Source organism: Larus michahellis, unplaced genomic scaffold (genome assembly GCF_964199755.1).
Source record: "Larus michahellis unplaced genomic scaffold, bLarMic1.1 SCAFFOLD_539, whole genome shotgun sequence".
Taxonomy (NCBI): Eukaryota; Metazoa; Chordata; class Aves; order Charadriiformes; family Laridae; genus Larus; species Larus michahellis.
The window spans coordinates 1-22,824 of record NW_027436433.1 but is presented as its reverse complement, the minus strand read 5'-3'; the positions used below and the strand labels follow the sequence as shown (position 1 = coordinate 22,824).

At 73.2% G+C, this 22,824-nt stretch overlaps 1 protein-coding gene across 1 annotated transcript; it reads right to left on the bottom strand.

Annotated features, from left to right (window-relative positions):
- Window positions 1-1,169: 1,169 nt before the first annotated feature.
- Window positions 1,170-22,818, bottom strand: LOC141737435 (tyrosine-protein kinase receptor UFO-like; the record flags this gene model as incomplete). Its single annotated transcript, XM_074572128.1, has 11 exons — window positions 22,718-22,818; window positions 20,646-20,838; window positions 15,347-15,486; window positions 9,982-10,105; window positions 8,575-8,604; window positions 7,728-7,857; window positions 6,234-6,316; window positions 4,631-4,726; window positions 4,462-4,539; window positions 4,274-4,366; window positions 1,170-1,322 (listed from the first exon to the last, which is right to left on the bottom strand). Coding segments are annotated over exons 2-11 (946 nt in total), but the record flags the coding sequence as incomplete, so codon positions are not given.
- Between the last annotated feature and the right edge of the window lie 6 nt (window positions 22,819-22,824).

Below are 22,824 nucleotides of genomic sequence, written 5' to 3'. Positions count from 1 at the left end.
CCCGAAACCCTCTGACCCCCCCCCAAATACCCCTCCCCAAAAACACACACCCCCCCAGAGCCCCCCAAACCCCCCCCCAAACCCTCCCCCCCAGACCCCCAAACACCCCCCGGACCCTCCCAAATCCCCCCCCCCCCCCCAGGACCCCCAACAGCCCCCGGACTCCCCCCCCAAAATACCCCAAAACACCCCCGGCCCCCCCCCAAACAGACCCCAAACAACCCCCCCCCAAGACCCCCATAATCCCCCTCCAACCCCCCCCCCCCCGACCCCCCCCGGACCCCCCCTGACCCCCCCAGCCCCACATCACCCCCCAGACCCCCACGAATCCCCCCCCCCGGACCCCCCCTGACCCCCCCCAGCCCCACATCACCCCCACAGCCCCCCACGAATCCCCCCCCCGGCCCCCCCAGACCCCCCCCATCCCCCTCTGACCCCCCCAGCCCCACATCACCCCCCCAGACCCCCACGAATCCCCCCCCCGGACCCCCCCAGACCCCCCTCCATCCCCCTCTGACCCCCCCCAGCCCCACATCACCCCCCCAGCCCCCCACGAATCCCCCCCCGGTCCCCCCAGACCCCCCCCATCCCCCTCTGACCCCCCCAGCCCCACATCACCCCCCCAAGACCCCCAAGAATCCCCCCCCCGGCCCCCCCCGACCCCCCCCAGCCCCACATCACCCCCCCAGACCCCCACGAATCCCCCCCCCGGACGCCCCCTGACCCCCCCAGCCCCACATCACCCCCCCAGACCCCCATGAACCCCCCCGCCCGGGCCCCCCCCGGCCCCCCAGGACCCCCCAGAACCCCCTGAACCCCCCAGACCCACATCACCCCCCCAGACCCCCACGAATCCCCCCCTCCCGGCCCCCCAGACCCCCCCCATCCCCCTCTGACCCCCCCAGACCCACATCACCCCCCCAGACCCCCACGAATCCCCCCTTCCCGGCCCCCCAGACCCCCCCCATCCCCCCTGACCCCCCCAGACCCCCACGAATCCTCCCCCCGGACCCCCCCGGACCCCCCCAGACCCCCCCATCCCCCTCTGACCCCCCCCCAGCCCCACATCACCCCCCCAGACCCCCACGAATCCCCCCCTCCCGGCCCCTCCCGGCCCCCCAGACCCCCCTGAACCCCCCCCTCCCGGCCCCCCCCCGGCCCCCTCAGACCCCCGGCCCCCCCCCGGCCCCCCCCGCTGACCACGGGGCTGCCCCCCAAGCGGGAGCAGAGCAGGAAGCTGTGGAGGTCGCCGTGTTTCATGTAGGGCAGGATGACGACGGGGGCGGGCAGCCCCTCAGCCCCCCAGCTCTGCAGGCAGACCCCTGCCCGGGGGTCAGCCCCACAGCGCCCCCCAACCGCCCCCCTGCCCGGGGGTCAGCCCCACAGCGCCCCCCAACCGCCCCACTGCCGCCCCACAGCCCGGGGGTCAGCCCCACAGCGCCCCCCAACCGCCCCACTGCCCGGGGGTCAGCCCCACAGCGCCCCCCAACCGCCCCCCTGCCGCCCCACAGCCCGGGGGTCAGCCCCACAGCGCCCCCCAACCGCCCCACTGCCGCCCCACAGCCCGGGGGTCAGCCCCACGGCAACCCCCAACCGCCCCCCTGCCGCCCCACAGCCCGGGGGTCAGCCCCACAGCGCCCCCCAACCGCCCCACAGCCGCCCCCCAGCCCGGGGGTCAGCCCCACAGCGCCCCCCAGCTGCCCCCCTGCCGCCCCCCAGCCCGGGGGTCAGCCCCACAGCGCCCCCCAACCGCCCCACAGCCGCCCCACAGCCCGGGGGTCAGCCCCACAGCGCCCCCCAGCTGCCCCCCTGCCGCCCCCCAGCCCGGGGGTCAGCCCCACAGCGCCCCCCAACCGCCCCACTGCCGCCCCACAGCCCGGGGGTCAGCCCCACAGCGCCCCCCAACCGCCCCACAGCCGCCCCCCAGCCCGGGGGTCAGCCCCACAGCGCCCCCCAGCTGCCCCACTGCCGCCCCCCAGCCCGGGGGTCAGCCCCACAGCGCCCCCCAGCTGCCCCCCTGCCGCCCCCCAGCCCGGGGGTCAGCCCCACAGCGCCCCCCAACCGCCCCCCTGCCGCCCCACAGCCCGGGGGTCAGCCCCACAGCGCCCCCCAGCTGCCCCCCTGCCGCCCCCCAGCCCGGGGGTCAGCCCCACAGCGCCCCCCAACCGCCCCCCTGCCGCCCCACAGCCCGGGGGTCAGCCCCACAGCGCCCCCCAACCGCCCCACAGCCGCCCCCCAGCCCGGGGGTCAGCCCCACAGCGCCCCCCAGCTGCCCCACTGCCGCCCCCCAGCCCGGGGGTCAGCCCCACAGCGCCCCCCAGCTGCCCCACTGCCGCCCCCCAGCCCGGGGGTCAGCCCCACGGCAACTCCCAGCCGCCCCACTGCCGCCCCACAGCCCGGGGGTCAGCCCCACAGCGCCCCCCAACCGCCCCGCAGCCCGGGGGTCAGCCCCACAGCGCCCCCCAACCGCCCCCCAGCCGCCCCACAGCCCGGGGGTCAGCCCCCCAGCGCCCCCCAACCGCCCCCCAGCCGCCCCACAGCCCGGGGGTCAGCCCCACAGCGCCCCCCAACGGACCCGCAGCCTGGGGGTCAGCCCCACAGCGCCCCCCAACCGCCCCACTGCTGCCCCACAGCCCGGGGGTCAGCCCCCCAGCGCCCCCCAACCGCCCCACTGCCGCCCCACAGCCCGGGGGTCAGCCCCACAGCGCCCCCCAACCGCCCCACAGCCGCCCCCCAGCCCGGGGGTCAGCCCCACAGCGCCCCCCAGCTGCCCCACTGCCGCCCCCCAGCCCGGGGGTCAGCCCCACAACGCCCCCCAGCTGCCCCACTGCCGCCCCCCAGCCCGGGGGTCAGCCCCACGGCAACTCCCAGCCGCCCCACTGCCGCCCCACAGCCCGGGGGTCAGCCCCACAGCGCCCCCCAACCGCCCCGCAGCCCGGGGGTCAGCCCCACAGCGCCCCCCAACCGCCCCCCAGCCGCCCCACAGCCCGGGGGTCAGCCCCCCAGCGCCCCCCAACCGCCCCCCAGCCGCCCCACAGCCCGGGGGTCAGCCCCACAGCGCCCCCCAACGGACCCGCAGCCTGGGGGTCAGCCCCACAGCGCCCCCCAACCGCCCCACTGCTGCCCCACAGCCCGGGGGTCAGCCCCCCAGCGCCCCCCAACCGCCCCACAGCCGCCCCACGGCAACCCCCAACTGCCCCACTGCCGCCCCACAGCCCGGGGGTCAGCCCCACAGCGCCCCCCAACCGCCCCCCAGCCGCCCCACAGCCCGGGGGTCAGCCCCACAGCGCCCCCCAACCGCCCCACTGCCGCCCCACAGCCCGGGGGTCAGCCCCACAGCGCCCCCCAACCGCCCCACAGCCGCCCCACGGCAACCCCCAACCGCCCCCCTGCCGCCCCACAGCCCGGGGGTCAGCCCCACAGCGCCCCGCAACCGCCCCACAGCGCGGGGGTCAGCCCCACGGCAACCCCCAACCGCCCCCCAGCCGCCCCACAGCCCGGGGGTCAGCCCCACAGCGCCCCCCAACCGCCCCACACCCTAAATGGGGGGGGGGGGGCACCCCAATATGGGGGGCAGGCGCTCGTCTGGGGGGCGGCCCCCAAGGTGGGGGGCAGACCCCTATGTGGGGGGGGTGCCACATCCCGAAGCCCATTGGAGTTGGGGGGAGGGGGGTCCCGACAGCCCCATGTCCCCACGGGGGGGTCCCGGGTGGCCCCTGTCCCCACGGGGGTCCCTGGTGTCCCCAGGGGTGTCCCCAGTGTCCCCCATCCCCAGGGGGGTCCCTGGTGTCCCCTGTCCCCATGGGAGTCCCCAGTGTCCCCTGTCCCATGGGAGTCCCCGGTGTCCCCTGTCCTGGGGGTGTCCCCAGTGTCCCCCATCCCCAGGGGGGTCCCCGGTGTCCCCCGTCCCCAGGGGTGTCCCCGGTGTCCCTGGTGTCCCCAGGGGTGTCCCCGGTGTCCCCTGTCCTGGGGGTGTCCCCAGTGTCCCCCATCCCCAGGGGCATCCCCGGTGTCCCCAGGGGTGTCCCCAGGGGTGTCCCCCGTCCCCAGGCACGTCCCCGGTGTCCCTGGTGTCCCCAGGGGTGTCCCCAGTGTCCCCAAGTGTCCCCTGTCCTGGGGCTGTCCCTGGTGTCCCCTGTCCTGGGGGTGTCCCCAGTGTCCCCCATCCCCAGGGATGTCCCCAGTGTCCCCAGTGTCCCCAGGGGTGTCCCCAGGGGTGTCCCCAGTGTCCCCAGGGGTGTCCCCGGGGGTGTCCCCAGCCGCGTCCCCTCACCGATGAGCTTCATGACGTTGGGGTGGTCGAAGTCCTTCATGCAAACGGCCTCCCCCAGGAAATCCTCCAGCTCCCCCCGGCTGCAGATGGCGACTTGGGGGACACACACACACACACACACGGCTGTCACCGGGGGGGGGACACCCCCACGGCGGTGTCCCGGGGGGGGGACACACGGTGGCACTCACTCTTCATGGTCTTGACGGCCACTTTGAGGACGCCGTTGCCCTGGTTGAGGTGTCCCTCCATGACGGAGCCGAACTCGCCTTTTTTGGGGGGGGGGTGGGGGGTGGTTTGGGGACGATGACACCGTGGAGGGGGGGGACAGGATGGGGACACCCCCCCCAACCCCCCCACCTTCGCCCAGGGTCTTGCCCAGGGCCACGCGGTGCCGGTCCACCATGACGTCCCGCAGCTTCTCCTTCAGCTCCTCGCTGATGCCCAGGCTGTTCACTGCGGGGGGGGGACACGGCGACACGCCGGGGGGGGGGGGGGGGACACGGGGACACACACACCGCTGGCAGCCCACCCCCCCCCCCCCCGAGCCACCGCCCCCCCCGGGGACAGCGGGGGATGGGGGGGACATGGGGCCGGGGGGAGATGGGGATGGGGGACATGGGGACAGCGTTCGGGGGGATGTGGGGACAGGGGGACAGGGGGATGTGGGGCATGGGGGGGACATGGGGGGACATGGGGATTGGGGACATGGGGACATCGTTCGGGGGGACATGGGGACATGGGGGGACATGGGGACGGGGGGGACATGGGGATTGGGGACATGGGGACATCATTCAGGGGGACATGGGGACAGGGGGACATGGGGACATCATTTAGGGGGCCGGGGGGGACATGGGGACATGGGGCTGGGGGGAAAAGGGGCTGGGGGCCTTGGGGACGGGGGGGACATGGGGATGGGGGACATGGGGACATCATTCAGGGGACATGGGGACATGGGGACAGGGGGACAAGGGGATGTGGGGCATGGGGGGGACATGGGGGGACATGGGGACAGGGGGGGACATGGGGACATCGTTCGGGGGGACATGGGGACAGGGGGACATGGGGATTGGGGACATGGGGACATCATTCAGGGGGACATGGGGACAGGGGGGGCCATGGGGACATGGGGACATCATTCAGGGGGACAGGGGGATGTGGGGCATGGGGGGGACATGGGGGGACATGGGGATGGGGGACATGGGGACATCGTTCGGGGGACGTGGGGACATGGGGACAGGGGGACAGGGGGATGTGGGGCACGGGGGGGACAGGGGGGGACATGGGGATGGGGGACATGGGGACATCATTCAGGGGACATGGGGACATGGGGACAGGGGGATGTGGGGCACGGGGGGGACAGGGGGGGACATGGGGATGGGGGACATGGGGACATCGTTCGGGGGACGTGGGGACATGGGGACGGGGGGGACATGGGGGGACATGGGGATTGGGGACACGGGGACATCATTCAGGGGGACATGGGAACGGGGGAGATGGGGAGGGGGGGACATGGGGACATGGGGCTGGGGGGACAAGGGGCTGGGGGATATGGGGACAGGGGGGGACATGGGGACATGGGGACATCATTCAGGGGGACATGGGGGGACATGGGGATGGGGGGGACATGGGGACAGGGGGACATCATTCATGGGGACATGGGGATGGGGGACATGGGGCCATCATTCAGGGGGACAGGGGGACGGGGGGGACATGGGGACACGGGGACATCATTTAGGGGGCCGGGGGGGACATGGGGACATGGGGCTGGGGGGAAAAGGGGCTGGGGGCCATGGGGACAGGGGGGGACGTGGGGACGGGGGCCATGGGGCCATCATTCAGGGGACGTGGGGACAGGGGGACAAGGGGATGTGGGGCATGGGGGGGACAGGGGGGGACATGGGGATTGGGGACATGGGGACATGGGGGGCCATGGGGCCGGGGGGGGCCGGGTGACACTCACGGGTGGCCTCGGCGCTGCGGCGGCCATAGGAGCTGCGCACGCGGAACTGCACGGCCGGCTCCCCCCGGGGAGAGAAGGCCCCTCTGCCGGGGGGACAGCGGTGACACCCCGGGGGGACACCGCCACGGGGGGCGGGGGGGGGACACACACACGCGGGGGGACACCGGGATGGGGGGGACACGGGGATGGGGGGACGTGGAGGGACACGGCGGCGGGGGGGACATGGGGACAGGGGGTGACATGGGGGGACACGGCGGTGGGGGGGACATGGGGACAGGGGGTGACATGGGGGGACACCGCGACCGGGGGGGACACGGGGGGACACGGCGGTGGGGGGGACGTGGGGACAGGGGGGGTGACATGGGGGGACACGGCGGTGGGGGGGGACATGGGGACAGGGGGTGACATGGGGGGACACCATGGCGGGGGGTGACGTGGGGACAGGGGGTGACATGGGGGGACACCGCGACCGGGGGGGGACACGGGGGGACACCGTGGTGGGAGGGGGACATGGGGACAGGGGGTGACATGGGGGGACACCATGGCGGGGGGTGACGTGGGGACAGGGGGGTGACATGGGGGGACACCGCGACCGGGGGGGACACGGGGGGACACCATGGCGGGGGGGTGACATGGGGACAGGGGGTGACATGGGGGGACACCACGACCGGGGGGGACACGGGGGGACACCGCGGTGGGGGGGGGACATGGGGACAGGGGGTGACGTGGGGGGACACCGCGACCGGGGGGGGACACGGGGGGACACGGCGGTGGGGGGGACATGGGGACGGGGGGTGATGTGGGGGGACACTGCGACCGGGGGGGACACGGGGGGACACCTTGGAGGGGGGGGTGACATGGGGACGGGGGGTGACGTGGGTGGGTGGACACCGCGACTGGGGGGGACACGGCGGCAGGGGGGACACGGGGTGACGTGGGGGGACACCGCGACCGGGGGGGGACACGGGGATGGGGGGACATGGGGGGACACGGCGGTGGGGGGGGACACGGGGACAGGGGGTGACATGGGGGGACACCGCGACCGGGGGGGACACGGGGGGACACCACGGTGGGGGGGGGACACGGGGACAGGGGGTGACATGGGGGGACACCGCGACCGGGGGGGACACGGGGGGACACCACGGTGGGGGGGGGACATGGGGACGGGGGGTGACATGGGGGGACACCGCGACCGGGGGGGACACGGGGGGACACCGCGGTGGGGGGGTGACATGGGGACAGGGGGTGACGTGGGGGGACACCGCGACCGGGGGGGACACGGGGGGACACCTTGGAGGGGGGGGGTGACATGGGGACAGGGGGTGACGTGGGGGGACACCGCGGCCGGGGGGGACACGGGGGGACACCGCGGTGGGGGGGTGACATGGGGACGGGGGGGGGTAACTCCACGCTGGGAGGTGACACGGTGACGAGGGTGACACCGTGCTGGGGGGGGTGACAGGGGGGTGACAGGGGGGGTGACAGGGCCCTCACCCGAAGCGCGTCTCCTTGCGGCGGCGCCGGGCCAGCAGCAGCCCCGTGGCCAGCGCCAGCCCCCCCAGTAGCCCCAGGGCCACCAGCGCCAGCCACCACCCCCGCCAGGGCCCCGGCGCCCGCGACGCCGCTGCCACCGCCACGGGGGACACGGGGACACGCCGGGACGTCAGCGGGGACGGCCACCGGCCACCGCACGGCCCCTCCTCGGCCCCGTCCCGTCCCACCCCATCCCACCCCATCCCAGTCCATCCCAGTCCATCCCAGTCCATCCCACCCCATCCCATCCCATCCCACCCCATCCCATCCCATCCCAGTTCATCCCATTCCATCCCAGTCCATCCCCATCCCATCCCATCCCATCCCAGTTCATCCCATCCCATCCCATCCCATCCCAGTTCATCCCATCCCATCCCATCCCATCCCAGTTCATCCCATCCCATCCCAGTCCATCCCAGTTCATCCCAGTTCATCCCCATCCATCCCATCCCATCCCATCCCATCCCAGTCCATCCCATCCCGTCCCACCCCATCCCACCCCATCCCATCCCAGTTCATCCCAGTCCATCCCCATCCATCCCATCCCATCCCAGTCCTTCCCACCCCATCCTATCCCATCCCACTCCATCCCAGTCCATCCCAGTCCTTCCCATCCCACTCCATCCCATCCCAGTCCATCCCAGTCCCTCCCAGTCCATCCCCATCCCATCCCAGTCCATCCCAGTTCATCCCAGTCCATCCCCCTCCCCATCCCATCCCATCCCAGTTCATCCCAGTCCATCCCCCTCCCCATCCCATCCCATCCCAGTCCATCCCAGTCCCTCCCAGTTCCCCGCAGGCTCCTCACCCGGCTGCGACTCCAGCGGTGCCTCGGGGGCTGTGGGGACATCGGGGACGTCAGGGGGACACGGGGGGGGACGGGGACAGGGGTGACAGCGACGGGGTGACGGGGGGTGACAGGGACACAGGTGACAGGGACGGGGGGTGACAGTGATGGGGTGACAGTGACGGGGGGGTGACGGGGGGTGACAGGGACACGGGGTGACAGGGACACAGGTGACAAGGACATGGGGGGTGACAGGGACACGGGGACAGTGACGGGGGTGACGGGGACAGGGGGGTGACGGTGACACGGGTGATGGTGACGGGGGGTGACAGTGGGGTGACAGTGACACGGGTGACGGGGGGTGACGGTGATGGGGGGGTGACAGTGACACGGGTGACACGGGGCGACAGTGACGGGGGGGTGACAGTGGGGTGACAGGGGGTGACGGTGACACGGGGTGACAGTGACAGAGGTGACAGTGATGGGGTGACAGTGGGGTGACAGTGGGGTGACGGTGACATGGGGTGACAGTGACGGGGTGACAGTGGGGTGACAGTGGGGTGATGGTGACACGGGGTGACAGTGACACGGGTGACAGGGGGTGATGGTGACACGGGGTGACGGTGACAGAGGTGACAGTGACGGGGGGCTGACAGTGGGGTGACGGGGTGACGGTGACGGGGGTGACAGTGGGGTGACAGTGGGGTGACAGTGGGGTGACGGGGGGTGACGGGGGGTGACAGTGGGGTGACGGTGACACGGGGTGACGGTGACACGGGGTGACAGTGGGGTGACAGTGGGGTGACGGGGGGCGACAGTGGGGTGGCGGTGACATGGGGTGACAGTGGGGTGACAGTGGGGTGACAGGGGGGTGACAGTGGGGTGACAGTGGGGTGACAGGGTGACGGTGACACGGGGTGACAGTGACGGGGGGGTGACAGTGGGGTGACGGTGACACGGGGTGACAGTGGGGTGACAGTGGGGTGACAGGGGGGTGACAGTGGGGTGACAGTGGGGTGACAGGGTGACGGTGACGGGGGGGTGACAGTGGGGTGACAGTGGGGTGACGGGGGGTGACACGGGGTGACAGTGGGGTGACGGGGGGGTGACAGTGGGGTGACAGGGTGACGGTGACGGGGGGTGACAGTGGGGTGACGGTGACACGAGGTGACAGTGGGGTGACGGGGGGGTGACAGTGGGGTGACGGTGACGGGGGGGTGACAGTGGGGTGACAGGGGGGTGATGGTGACGGGGGGGTGACAGTGGGGTGACAGGGTGACGGTGACGGGGGGTGACAGGGGGGTGACAGTGACACAGGGTGACGGGGGGTGACACGGGGTGACACGGGGTGACAGTGGGGTGACAGTGGGGTGACGGGGGGGTGACAGTGGGGTGACGGGGGGTGACAGTGGGGTGACGGTGACTCACGCAGCAGCACGGGGGGGCTCCAGGGCCCGTCCCCCCCCGCCGTGTATGGGGCCACCCGGACCCACAGGCTCTGCCCCCCCAGCTCCAGCCGCGCCTCCTGCGCCAGCCCCACATCCAGCACCGCCTGGGGGGGACATGGGGGGCGATGTGGGGCGATGTGGGGCGGGGGGGGGGGAAATAGGGGGAGAAGTTAGGGGGCAATGGGGGGAAATAGGGGAAAAATGGGGGGGGGGGGGGCGCCGTGGGGCACGACGGCGTGCAATGGGGCTGGCGTGGGGCACAGTGTGGGGCGCCGTGGGGCTCAGTGGGGCACAATGGCATGCGACGGGGGTGCCATGGGGGGCAGTGTGGGGCGCAGCAGGGCGCTGTGGGGCACAATGGCATGCAATGGGGCGCAGCGTGGGGCTCAGTGGGGCGCCATGGGGCACAGCGGGGCGCTGTGGGGCACAATGGCATGCAATGGGGCGCAGTGTGGGGCTCAGCGGGGTGCCATGGGGCGCTGTGGGGCACAATGGCATGCAATGGGGCGCAGGGGGGGTGCAGTGTGGGGCTCAGTGGGGCGCCGTGGGGCAGAATGTCCCGCAGTGGGTTGCAATGGGGGTGCGTGGGGCGCAGTGGAAGGGTGCAGTGGGGCGCAGTGGGGCGCCGTGGGGCAGAATGTCACGCAGCAGGGCGCAATGGGGGTGCAATGGGGCTCAGTGGGGCGCCGTGGGGCAGAATGTCCCGCAGCGGGGCGCAATGGGGCTCAGTGGGGCGCCGTGGGGCAGAACGTCCCGCAGTGGGGCGCAACGGGGGCGCAATGGGGCTCAGCGGGGCGCCGTGGGGCAGAATGTCCCGCAGCGGGGTGCAACGAGGGTGCGTGGGGCGCAGCGGAGGGGTGCAGTGGGGCGCCGTGGGGCACAGCGTGGGGCTCAGTGGGGCGCCGTGGGGCAGAACGTCCCGCAGAGGGGCGCAATGGGGGCGCAATGGGGCTCAGTGGGGCGCCGTGGGGCAGAATGTCCCGCAGTGGGCTGCAATGGGGGTGCGTGGGGCGCAGTGGAAGGGTGCAGTGGGGCGCAGTGGGGCGCCGTGGGGCAGAATGTCCCGCAGTGGGGCGCAATGGGGGTGCACGGGGCACAGCGGAGGGGTGCAGTGGGGCGCCGTGGGGCAGAATGTCCCGCAGCGGGGCGCAATGGGGGTGTGTGGGGCGCAGCGGAGGGGTGCAGTGGGGCGCTGTGGGGCACAGCGTGGGGCTCAGCGGGGCGCCGTGGGGCAGAACGTCCCGTAGCGGGGCGCAATGGGGGCGCAATGGGGCTCAGTGGGGCGCCATGGGGCAGAATGTCCTGCAGCGGGGCGCAATGGGGGTGCACGGGGCGCAGCGGAGGGGTGCAGTGGGGCGCAGTGGGGCACAGCGTGGGGCTCAGTGGGGCGCCGTGGGGCGCAATGTCATGCAGTGGGGTGCAATGGGGGTGCGTGGGGTGCCGTGGAGGGGTGCAGTGGGGCGCAGTGGGGCGCCGTGGGGCAGAATGTCCCGCAGCGGGGCGCAATGGGGGCTCAATGGGGCGCCGTGGGGCACAATGTCACATAGCAGGGAGCAATGGGGGCGCAATGGGGCTCAGCGGGGCGCCGTGGGGCAGAATGTCCCGCAGTGGGGCGCAACGGGGGCGCAATGGGGCGCAGTGGAGGGGTGCAGTGGGGCGCAGTGGGGCGCCGTGGGGCAGAATGTCCCACAGCGGGGTGCAACGGGGGCGCAATAGGGCTCAGTGGGGCGCCGTGGGGCAGAATGTCCCACAGCGGGGCGCAATGGGGGCGCAATGGGGCTCAGTGGGGCACCGTGGGGCAGAACGTCCCGCAGCGGGGCGCAATGGGGCTCAGTGGGGCGCCGTGGGGCAGAATGTCCCGCAGCGGGGCGCAACGGGGGCGCAATGGGGCTCAGCGGGGCGCCGTGGGGCAGAATGTCATGCAGTGGGGCGCAATGGGGGTGCGTGGGGCGCAGCGGAGGGGTGCAGTGGGGCGCTGTGGGGCACAGCGTGGGGCTCAGCGGGGCGCCGTGGGGCAGAACGTCCCGCAGCGGGGCGCAACGGGGGCGCAATGGGGCTCAGCGGGGCGCCGTGGGGCAGAATGTCATGCAGTGGGGCGCAATGGGGGCGCAAGGGGGCTCAGCGGGGCGCCGTGGGGCAGAATGTCATGCAGTGGGGCGCAATGGGGGTGTGTGGGGCGCAGTGGAGGGGTGCAGTGGGGCGCTGTGGGGCACAGCGTGGGGCTCAGTGGGGCGCCGTGGGGCACAATGTCACGCAGTGGGGCGCAACGGGGGCGCAATGGGGCTCAGTGGGGCGCCGTGGGGCAGAATGTCCCGCAGTGGGGCGCAATGGGTGTGCGTGGGGCGCAGTGGAGGGGTGCAGCGGGGCGCAGTGGGGCACAGCGTGGGGCTCAGTGGGGCGCCGTGGGGCAGAATGTCCCGCAGCGGGGCGCAATGGGGGCGCAATGGGGCTCAGTGGGGCGCCGTGGGGCACAATGTCATGCAGTGGGGCGCAACGGGGGCGCAATGGGGCGCAGTGGAGGGGTGCAGTGGGGCGCAATGGGGGCGCAATGGGGCTCAGTGGGGCGCCGTGGGGCAGAATGTCCCGCAGCGGGGTGCAATGGGGGTGCACGGGGCGCAGCGGAGGGGTGCAGTGGGGCGCCGTGGGGCACAGCGTGGGGCTCAGTGGGGCGCCGTGGGGCAGAACGTCCCGCAGCGGGGCGCAACGGGGGCGCAATGGGGCTCAGCGGGGCGCCGTGGGGCAGAATGTCCCGCAGTGGGGTGCAATGGGGGTGCATGGGGCGCAGTGGAGGGGTGCAGTGGGGCGCCGTGGGGCACAGCGTGGGGCTCAGTGGGGCGCCGTGGGGCAGAACGTCCCGCAGCGGGGCGCAACGGGGGTGCAATGGGGCTCAGTGGGGCGCCGTGGGGCAGAATGTCCTGCAGCGGGGTGCAATGGGGGCGCAATGGGGCTCAGTGGGGCGCCGTGGGGCAGAATGTCATGCAGTGGGGCGCAATGGGGGTGTGTGGGGCGCAGTGGAGGGGTGCAGTGGGGCTCAGTGGGGCGCCGTGGGGCAGAATGTCCTGCAGCGGGGCGCAACGGGGGCGCAATGGGGCTCAGTGGGGCGCCGTGGGGCAGAATGTCCCGCAGTGGGGTGCAATGGGGGTGCATGGGGCGCAACGGGGGGGGGTGCAGCGGGGCGCCGTGGGGCACAGCGTGGGGCTCAGTGGGGCACCGTGGGGCACAATATCATGCAGTGGGGCGCAATGGGGGCGCAATGGGGCTCAGTGGGGCGCCGTGGGGCACAATGTCACGCAGTGGGGCGCAACGGGGGTGCAATGGGGCTCAGTGGGGCGCCGTGGGGCAGAATGTCCCGCAGTGGGGTGCAATGGGGGCGCAATGGGGCTCAGTGGGGCGCCGTGGGGCAGAATGTCCCGCAGTGGGGTGCAATGGGGGTGCGTGGGGCGCAGTGGAGGGGTGCAATGGGGCTCAGTGGGGCGCCGTGGGGCAGAATGTCCCGCAGCGGGGCGCAATGGGGGCGCAATGGGGCTCAGTGGGGCGCCGTGGGGCAGAACGTCCCGCAGCGGGGCGCAACGGGGGCGCAATGGGGCTCAGTGGGGCGCCGTGGGGCAGAATGTCATGCAGTGGGGCGCAATGGGGGTGCGTGGGGCGCAGCGGAGGGGTGCAGTGGGGCGCTGTGGGGCACAGCGTGGGGCTCAGCGGGGCGCCGTGGGGCAGAACGTCCCGCAGCGGGGCGCAACGGGGGCGCAATGGGGCTCAGCGGGGCGCCGTGGGGCAGAATGTCATGCAGTGGGGCGCAATGGGGGCGCAAGGGGGCTCAGTGGGGCGCCGTGGGGCAGAATGTCCCGCAGCGGGGTGCAATGGGGGTGCACGGGGCGCAGTGGAGGGGTGCAGTGGGGCGCCGTGGGGCACAGCGTGGGGCTCAGTGGGGCGCCGTGGGGCAGAACGTCCCGCAGCGGGGCACAACGGGGGTGCAATGGGGCTCAGTGGGGCGCCGTGGGGCAGAATGTCCCGCAGCGGGGCGCAACGGGGGCGCAATGGGGCTCAGTGGGGCGCCGTGGGGCAGAATGTCCTGCAGCGGGGTGCAATGGGGGCGCAATGGGGCTCAGTGGGGCGCCGTGGGGCAGAATGTCATGCAGTGGGGCGCAATGGGGGTGTGTGGGGCGCAGTGGAGGGGTGCAGTGGGGCTCAGTGGGGCGCCGTGGGGCAGAATGTCCCGCAGCGGGGCGCAACGGGGGCGCAATGGGGCTCAGCGGGGCGCCGTGGGGCAGAATGTCCCGCAGTGGGGCGCAATGGGGGCGCAATGGGGCTCAGTGGGGCGCCGTGGGGCAGAATGTCCCGCAGCGGGGCGCAATGGGGGCTCAATGGGGCGCCGTGGGGCACAATGTCACATAGCAGGGAGCAATGGGGGCGCAATGGGGCTCAGCGGGGCGCCGTGGGGCAGAATGTCCCGCAGTGGGGCGCAACGGGGGCGCAATGGGGCGCAGTGGAGGGGTGCAGTGGGGCGCAGTGGGGCGCCGTGGGGCAGAATGTCCCACAGCGGGGTGCAACGGGGGCGCAATAGGGCTCAGTGGGGCGCCGTGGGGCAGAATGTCCCACAGCGGGGCGCAATGGGGGCGCAATGGGGCTCAGTGGGGCACCGTGGGGCAGAACGTCCCGCAGCGGGGCGCAATGGGGCTCAGTGGGGCGCCGTGGGGCAGAACGTCCCGCAGCGGGGCGCAACGGGGGCGCAATGGGGCTCAGTGGGGCGCCGTGGGGCAGAATGTCCCGCAGTGGGGCGCAATGGGGGTGTGTGGGGCGCAGTGGAGGGGTGCAGTGGGGCGCTGTGGGGCACAGCGTGGGGCTCAGCGGGGCGCCGTGGGGCAGAATGTCCCGCAGCGGGGTGCAACGGGGGCGCAATGGGGCTCAGTGGGGCGCCGTGGGGCAGAATGTCCCGCAGTGGGGCGCAACGGGGGCGCAATGGGGCTCAGCGGGGCGCCGTGGGGCAGAATGTCCCGCAGCGGGGTGCAACGGGGGCGCAATGGGGCTCAGCGGGGCGCCATGGGGCAGAACATCCTGCAGTGGGGTGCAACGGGGGCGCAATGGGGCTCAGCGGGGCGCCGTGGGGCAGAATGTCCCGCAGTGGGGCGCAATGGGGGCGCACGGGGCGCAGCGGAGGGGTGCAGTGGGGCGCCGTGGGGCACAGCGTGGGGCTCAGCGGGGCGCCGTGGGGCAGAATGTCCCGCAGCGGGGCGCAACGGGGGCGCAGTGGGGCTCAGCGGGGCGCCGTGGGGCACGACGTCAGGCAACGGGGCGCAGCGGGGGGGTGCAAGGGGGGGGCGCGGTGTGGGGCGCGCCGTGGGTCTCACCTCGGGGTCGCGGGCCCGGCGGTAGCCCACCCGGTAGCCCCGCAGCACCCCATTGAGGGGGCCCCGGGGGGGGGCCCAGCGCACGCGGGCCCAGGCCCCCTCCCGCGCCGCCGACACGTTCTCGGGGGGGGCCCCCGGCGCTGGAAGCAAAGGGGGGGGGGGGGGGGGATCAGTGGGGCCAGCCCCATAGGAGCCACGCATCCAGCCCCACGGGACCCACACGGGCAGCTCTCCCAACCCCCCCCCGCCCCAAGGGATTCCCCCCCCCCCCCCCAACAGACCCATAGGGACCCCCAGCCCCATAGACCCCCAGCCCCACGGAGACCCCCAGCCCCACATCCCCAGCCCCACATCCCCAGCCCCATAGGGACCCCCAGCCCCACGGAGATCCCCAGCCCCATAGGGACCCCCAGCCCCATGGAGACCCCCAGCCCCATGGAGACCCCCAGCCCCACATCCCCAGCCCCATAGGGACCCCCAGCCCCATAGGGACCCCCAGCCCCAGGTGAACCCCCAGCCCCACATCCCCAGCCCCATAGGGACCCCCAGCCCCATAGGGACCCCCAGCCCCAGGTGAACCCCCAGCCCCACATCCCCAGCCCCATAGGGATCCCCAGCCCCACGGAGACCCCCAGCCCCAGGTGAACCCCCAGCCCCACATCCCCAGCCCCATAGGGACCCCCAGCCCCATAGGGACCCCCAGCCCCAGGTGAACCCCCAGCCCCACATCCCCAGCCCCATAGGGACCCCCAGCCCCATAGGGACCCCCAGCCCCAGGTGAACCCCCAGCCCCACATCCCCAGCCCCATAGGGACCCCCAGCCCCATGGAGACCCCCAGCCCCAGGTGAACCCCCAGCCCCACATCCCCAGCCCCATAGGGATCCCCAGCCCCATAGGGACCCCCAGTCCCAGGTGAACTTCCAGCCCCACATCCCCAGCCCCATAGGGACCCCCAGCCCCACGGAGCCCCCCCAGCCCCCCATCCCCAGCCCCATAGGGACCCCCAGCCCCAGGTGAACCCCCAGCCCCACATCCCCAGCCCCATAGGGACCCCCAGCCCCACGGAGCCCCCCCAGCCCCACATCCCCAGCCCCATAGGGACCTCCAGCCCCACGGAGCCCCCCCAGCCCCAGGTGAACCCCCAGCCCCACATCCCCAGCCCCATAGGGACCCCCAGCCCCATAGACCCCCCCAGCCCCACATCCCCAGCCCCATAGGGACCCCCAGCCCCACGGAATCCCCCCCAGCCCCATAGATCCCCCCCAGGCCCCTGGATCCCCCCCAGCCCCATAGACCCCCCGGCCCCATGGATCCCCCCCAGCCCCATAGACCCCCCCAGCCCCATAGACCCCCCCCCAGCCCCATGGACTCTCCCATAGACCCCCCCAGCCCCATAGACCCCCCAGGCCCCTGGATCCCCCCCCAGCCCCATAGACCCCCCGGCCCCATAGACCCCCCCAGCCCCATGGACTCCCCCATAGACCCCCCCAGCCCCATAGACACCCCAGCCCCATAGACACCCCCGGCCCCATAGACCCCCCCCAGCCCCATAGACCCCCTGGCCCCATCGACCCCCCCCAGCCCCATAGACCCCCCAGCCCCATAGACCCCCTGGCCCCATAGACCCCCCCCAGCCCCATGGGCTCCCCCATAGATCCCCCCAGCCCCATAGACTCCCCAGCCCCATAGACCCCCCAGCCCCATAGACCCCCGGCCCCATAGGCCCCCCAGCCCCATAGACGCCCCCAGCCCCATAGACCCCCCAGCCCCATGGATCCCCCCAGCCCCATAGACCCCCCAGCCCCATAGACCCCCGGCCCCATAGGCCCCCGGCCCCATAGGCCCCCCAGCCCCATAGACCCCCCCAGCCCCATGGACTCCCCCATAGACCCCCCAGCCCCATAGACCCCCCAGCCCCCTGGATCCCCCCCAGCCCCATAGGCCCCCCCAGCCCCATAGACCCCCCCCAGCTCCATAGACCCCCCCCAGCTCCATAGACCCCCCCAGCCCCCTGGATCCCCCCCAGCCCCATAGGCCCCCCCAGCCCCATAGACCCCCCCCAGCTCCATAGACCCCCCCCAGCTCCATAGACCCCCCAGGCCCCTGGATCCCCCAGCCCCATAGACCCCCAGCCCCCTGGATCCCCCCGTCCCCATAGACCCCCCCGGCCCCATAAACCCCCCAGCCCCATAGACCCCCCCGGCCCCATGGATCCCCCCCAGCCCCATAGACCCCCAGCCCCCTGGACCCTCCCCAACCCCCTGGATCCCCCCAGCCCCATAGACCCCCCCAGCCCCATAGACCCTCCAGCCCCATGGATCCCCCTGGCCCCATAGACCCCCCCGGCCCCATGGATCCCCCTGGCCCCATAGACCCCCCCGGCCCCATAGACCCCCCAGCCCCATAAACCCCCCAGGCCCCTGGATCCCCCCCAGCCCCATAGACCCCCCCAGCCCCATGGATCCCCCCCAGCCCCATAGACCCCCCCAGCCCCATAGACCCTCCAGCCCCATGGATCCCCCTGGCCCCATAGACCCCCCCGGCCCCATGGATCCCCCTGGCCCCATAGACCCCCCCGGCCCCATAGACCCCCCAGCCCCATAAACCCCCCAGGCCCCTGGATCCCCCCCAGCCCCATAGACCCCCCCAGCCCCATGGATCCCCCCCAGCCCCATAGACCCCCCCAGCCCCACAGACCCCCCCCGGCCCCACAGACCCCCCCCGGCCCCATGGACTCCCCCATAGACCCCCCCAGCCCCATAGACCCCCCAGGCCCCTGGATCCCCCGCAGCCCCATAGACCCCCAGCCCCATAAACCCCCCAGCCCCCTGGATCCCCCCCAGCCCCATAGACCCCCAGCCCCCTGGATCCCCCCGGCCCCATAGATGCCCCCAGCCCCATAAACCCCCCAGCCCCATAGACCCCTCAGGCCCCTGGATCCCCCCCGGCCCCATAGACCCCCCCAGCCCCACAGACCCCCCCCGGCCCCATGGACCCCCAGCCCCATAGACCCCCCCAGCCCCATGCATCCCCCAGGCCCCTGGATCCCCCCCAGCCCCATAGACCACCCAGCCCCATAGACCCCCGGCCCCATAGGCCCCCCAGCCCCATAGACCCCCCCAGACCCATAGACCCCCAGCCCCATGGATCCTCCCCAACCCCCTGGATCCCCCCAGCCCCATAGACCCCCCCATCCCCATGGATCCCCCCCATCACCATAGGGCTCCCCAGCCCCATGGGGACCCCCAACCCCACGGAATCCCCCCCAGCCCCATAGACCCCCCAGCCCCATAGACCCCCCGGCCCCATAGACCCCCCGGCCCCATGGACTCCCCCATTACCCCCCAGCCCCCTGGATGCCCCCCAGCCCCATTGAGCCCCGGCCCCATGGACCCCCAGCCCCATAGACCCCTCAGCCCCATAAACCCCCCAGCCCCATAGACCCCCCAGGCCCCTGGATCCCCCCCAGCCCCATAGACCCCCCCCGGCCCCATGGATCCCCCTGGCCCCATGGACTCCCCCAGCCCCATGGACTCCCCCATAGACCCCCCCAGCCCCATAGACCCCCCCAGCCCCATAGACCCCCCCAGGCCCCTGGATCCCCCCGGCCCCATAGACCCCCCCAGCCCCATGGATCCCCCCGGCCCCATAGACCCCCCCAGCCCCACGGGATCCCCCCCAGCCCCACGGGATCCCCCCCAGCCCCATGGACCCCCAGCCCCATAGACCCCCCCAGCCCCATAGACCCCCCGGCCCCATAGACCCCCCCAGCCCCATGGACTCCCCCATAGACCCCCCCAGCCCCATAGACCCCCCAGCCCCATAGACCCCCCAGGCCCCTGGATCCCCCTGGTCCCATGGACCCCCCAGCCCCATGGACTCCCCCATAGACCCCCCAGCCCCATAGACCCCCCCGGCCCCATAGACCCCCCAGCCCCATAAACCCCCCAGGCCCCTGGATCCCCCCCAGCCCCATAGACCCCCCAGCCCCATAAACCCCCCAGCCCCATAGACCCCCCAGGCCCCTGGATCCCCCCCAGCCCCATAGACCCCCCCAGCCCCATAGACCCCCCAGCCCCATAGACCCCCCCATCCCCATGGATCCCCCCCCATCACCATAGGGCTCCCCAGCCCCATAGGGACCCCCAACCCCACGGAATCCCCCCCAGCCCCATAGACCCCCCAGGCCCCTGGATCCCCCCCAGGCCCCTGGATCCCCCCCCAGCCCCATAGACCCCCCGGCCCCATAGACCCCCCCGGCCCCATAAACCCCCCAGCCCCATAGACCCCCCAGCCCCCTGGATCCCCCCGGCCCCATAGACCCCCCCAGCCCCATAGACCCCCCAGGCCCCTGGATCCCCCCAGCCCCATAGACCCCCTGGCCCCATAGACGCCCCCCAGCCCCATGGACTCCCCCATAGACCCCCCCAGCCCCATAGACCCCCCAGCCCCATAGACCCCCCCAGCCCCATGGATCCCCCCCAGCCCCATAGACCCCCCAGCCCCATAGACCCCCCAGCCCCCTGGATCCCCCCCAGCCCCATAGACCCCCCCAGCCCCATGGATCCCCCCCAGCCCCATAGACCCCCAGCCCCATAGACCCCCCAGCCCCCTGGATCCCCCCCAGCCCCATAGACCCCCCCGGCCCCACGGAATCCCCCCCAGCCCCATAGACCCCCCGGCCCCATAGACCCCCCCAGCCCCATGGATCCCCCCGGCCCCATAGACCCCCCCAGCCCCACGGGATCCCCCCCAGCCCCATAGACCCCCCAGCCCCATGGACCCCCAGCCCCATGGATCCCCCCCAGCCCCATAGACCCCCCCAGCCCCATGGATCCCCCCCAGCCCCATAGACCCCCCAGCCCCATAGACCCCCCGGCCCCATAGAGCCCCTGGCCCCATAGACTCCCCCATAAACCCCCCAGCCCCATAGACCCCCCAGCCCCATAGACCCCCCAGGCCCCTGGATCCCCCCCAGCCCCATAGACCCCCCCCGGCCCCGTGGATCCCCCTGGCCCCATGGACTCCCCCAGCCCCATGGACTCCCCCATAGACCCCCTCAGCCCCATAGACCCCCCCAGCCCCATAGACCCCCCCAGCCCCCTGGATCCCCCCCAGCCCCATAGACCCCCCCGGCCCCATAGACCCCCCCGGCCCCATAGAACCCCCAGCCCCATAGACCCCCCCAGCCCCATGGACTCCCCCAGCCCCATGGACTCCCCCATAGACCCCCTCAGCCCCATAGACCCCCTGGCCCCATAGACCCCCCCAGCCCCACAGACCCCCCCGGCCGCTCACCGCCCTCGCTGGTGGCCATGGGCGCCCAGGGGCTCCATGGGGCGGGGTGGGGGGGCCCGCAGCGCACGCGGCCCCGGTAGGCGCAGGAGGGGCTCAGGCCGGCCAGGCGCTGGGCGAAGGGGGGCACGGCCACCTCCCGGCTGGCCACCGGCCCCCCCGCGCACCCCCCCGCGCCCCCCGCCAGCCCCTCCACCTGCGGGGACACGGGGACAGGGGCTGGGGACGGGACCCCCCGCGGGGACACGCCATGGGGAGAGGGCTATGGGGACAGGGCCCATGGGGACACGCCATGGGGAGAGGGCTATGGGGACAGGGCCCATGGGGACACGCCATGGGGAGAGGGCTATGGGGAGAGGGCTATGGGGAGAGGGCTATGGGGACAGGGCTATGGGGACACGCTATGGGGAGAGGGCTATGGGGACAGGGCCCATGGGGACACGCTATGGGGAGAGGGCTATGGGGACAGGGCTATGGGGAGAGGGCTATGGGGACAGGGCTATGGGGACAGGGCTATGGGGACACGCTATGGGGAGAGGGCTATGGGGAGAGGGCTATGGGGAGAGGGCTATGGGGACACCGCTATGGGGAGAGGGCTATGGGGAGAGGGCTATGGGGACACCGCTATGGGGAGAGGGCTATGGGGAGAGGGCTATGGGGACAGGGCTATGGGGAGAGGGCTATGGGGACAGGGCTATGGGGACACGCTATGGGGACACGCTATGGGGAGAGGGCTATGGGGAGAGGGCTATGGGGACAGGGCTATGGGGACAGGGCCCATGGGGACACGCTATGGGGAGAGGGCTATGGGGACAGGGCTATGGGGAGAGGGCTATGGGGACAGGGCTATGGGGACACGCTATGGGGAGAGGGCTATGGGGACAGGGCTATGGGGACAGGGCCCATGGGGACACGCTATGGGGAGAGGGCTATGGGGACACGCTATGGGGAGAGGGCTATGGGGAGAGGGCTATGGGGAGAGGGCCCATGGGGACACGCTATGGGGAGAGGGCTATGGGGAGAGGGCTATGGGGAGAGGGCCCATGGGGACACGCTATGGGGAGAGGGCTATGGGGACACCGCTATGGGGACACTGCTATGGGGACACCGCTATGGGGAGAGGGCTATGGGGACAGGACCCCCCGTGGGGACACGCTATGGGGAGAGGGCTATGGGGACACCCCATGGGGACACCCCATGGGGACACCACTATGGGGACACGCTATGGGGACACCGCTATGGGGACACTGCTATGGGGACACCGCTATGGGGAGAGGGCTATGGGGACAGGACCCAGTGTGGGGACACGCTATGGGGAGAGGGCTATGGGGACACCCCATGGGGACACCACTATGGGGACACGCTATGGGGACACCGCTATGGGGACAGGGCTATGGGGACACGCTATGGGGACAGGACAACCCCGTGGGGACACCGCTATGGGGACACCCCATGGGGACACGCTATGGGGACAGGGCTATGGGGACAGGACACCCCCCCGTGGGGACAGGACCCCCCCGTGGGGACACGCTATGGGGAGAGGGCTATGGGGACACCGCTATGGGGAGAGGGCTATGGGGAGAGGGCTATGGGGACACCGCTATGGGGACACGCTATGGGGACAGGGCTATGGGGACCCCCCCATGGGGACACCGCTATGGGGACACCCCATGGGGACAGGGCTATGGGGACAGGGCCCATGGGGACACACTATGGGGACAAGACCCCCCCCGTGGGGACACCCCCGTGGCGACACCCCCCCATGGGGGGATCCCTGCCCCCCCCCCCATGTCCCCCCCCCCCCGTGCCCCCCATGTCCCCCCCCCCCCCAACCCCCATTTCCCCCCCCCCGTCCCATGTCCCCCCCCCGGCCCCCATTTCCCCCCCCCCGTCCCTGTGTCCCCCCCCCCGTGTCCCCCCCCATCCCCATGTCGTCCCCCCCCCAACCCCCATTTCCCCCCCCCGTCCCCGTGTCCCCCCCCCCGTGTCCCCCCCCCCGTCCCATGTCCCCCCCCCCCCCATTCCTGCCCCCCCCCCGTCCCCGTGTCCCCCCCCCCGTGTCCCCCCCCCCTCACCTGCAGGGTGCAGACCCGCGGGGGGGGGTCCCCGCTGCCCCCCCCCGGCTCCCAGCCCAGCTCCAGCCAGCGCTGCCCCCGCCCCAGCACCGCCAGCTGCCGGGGGG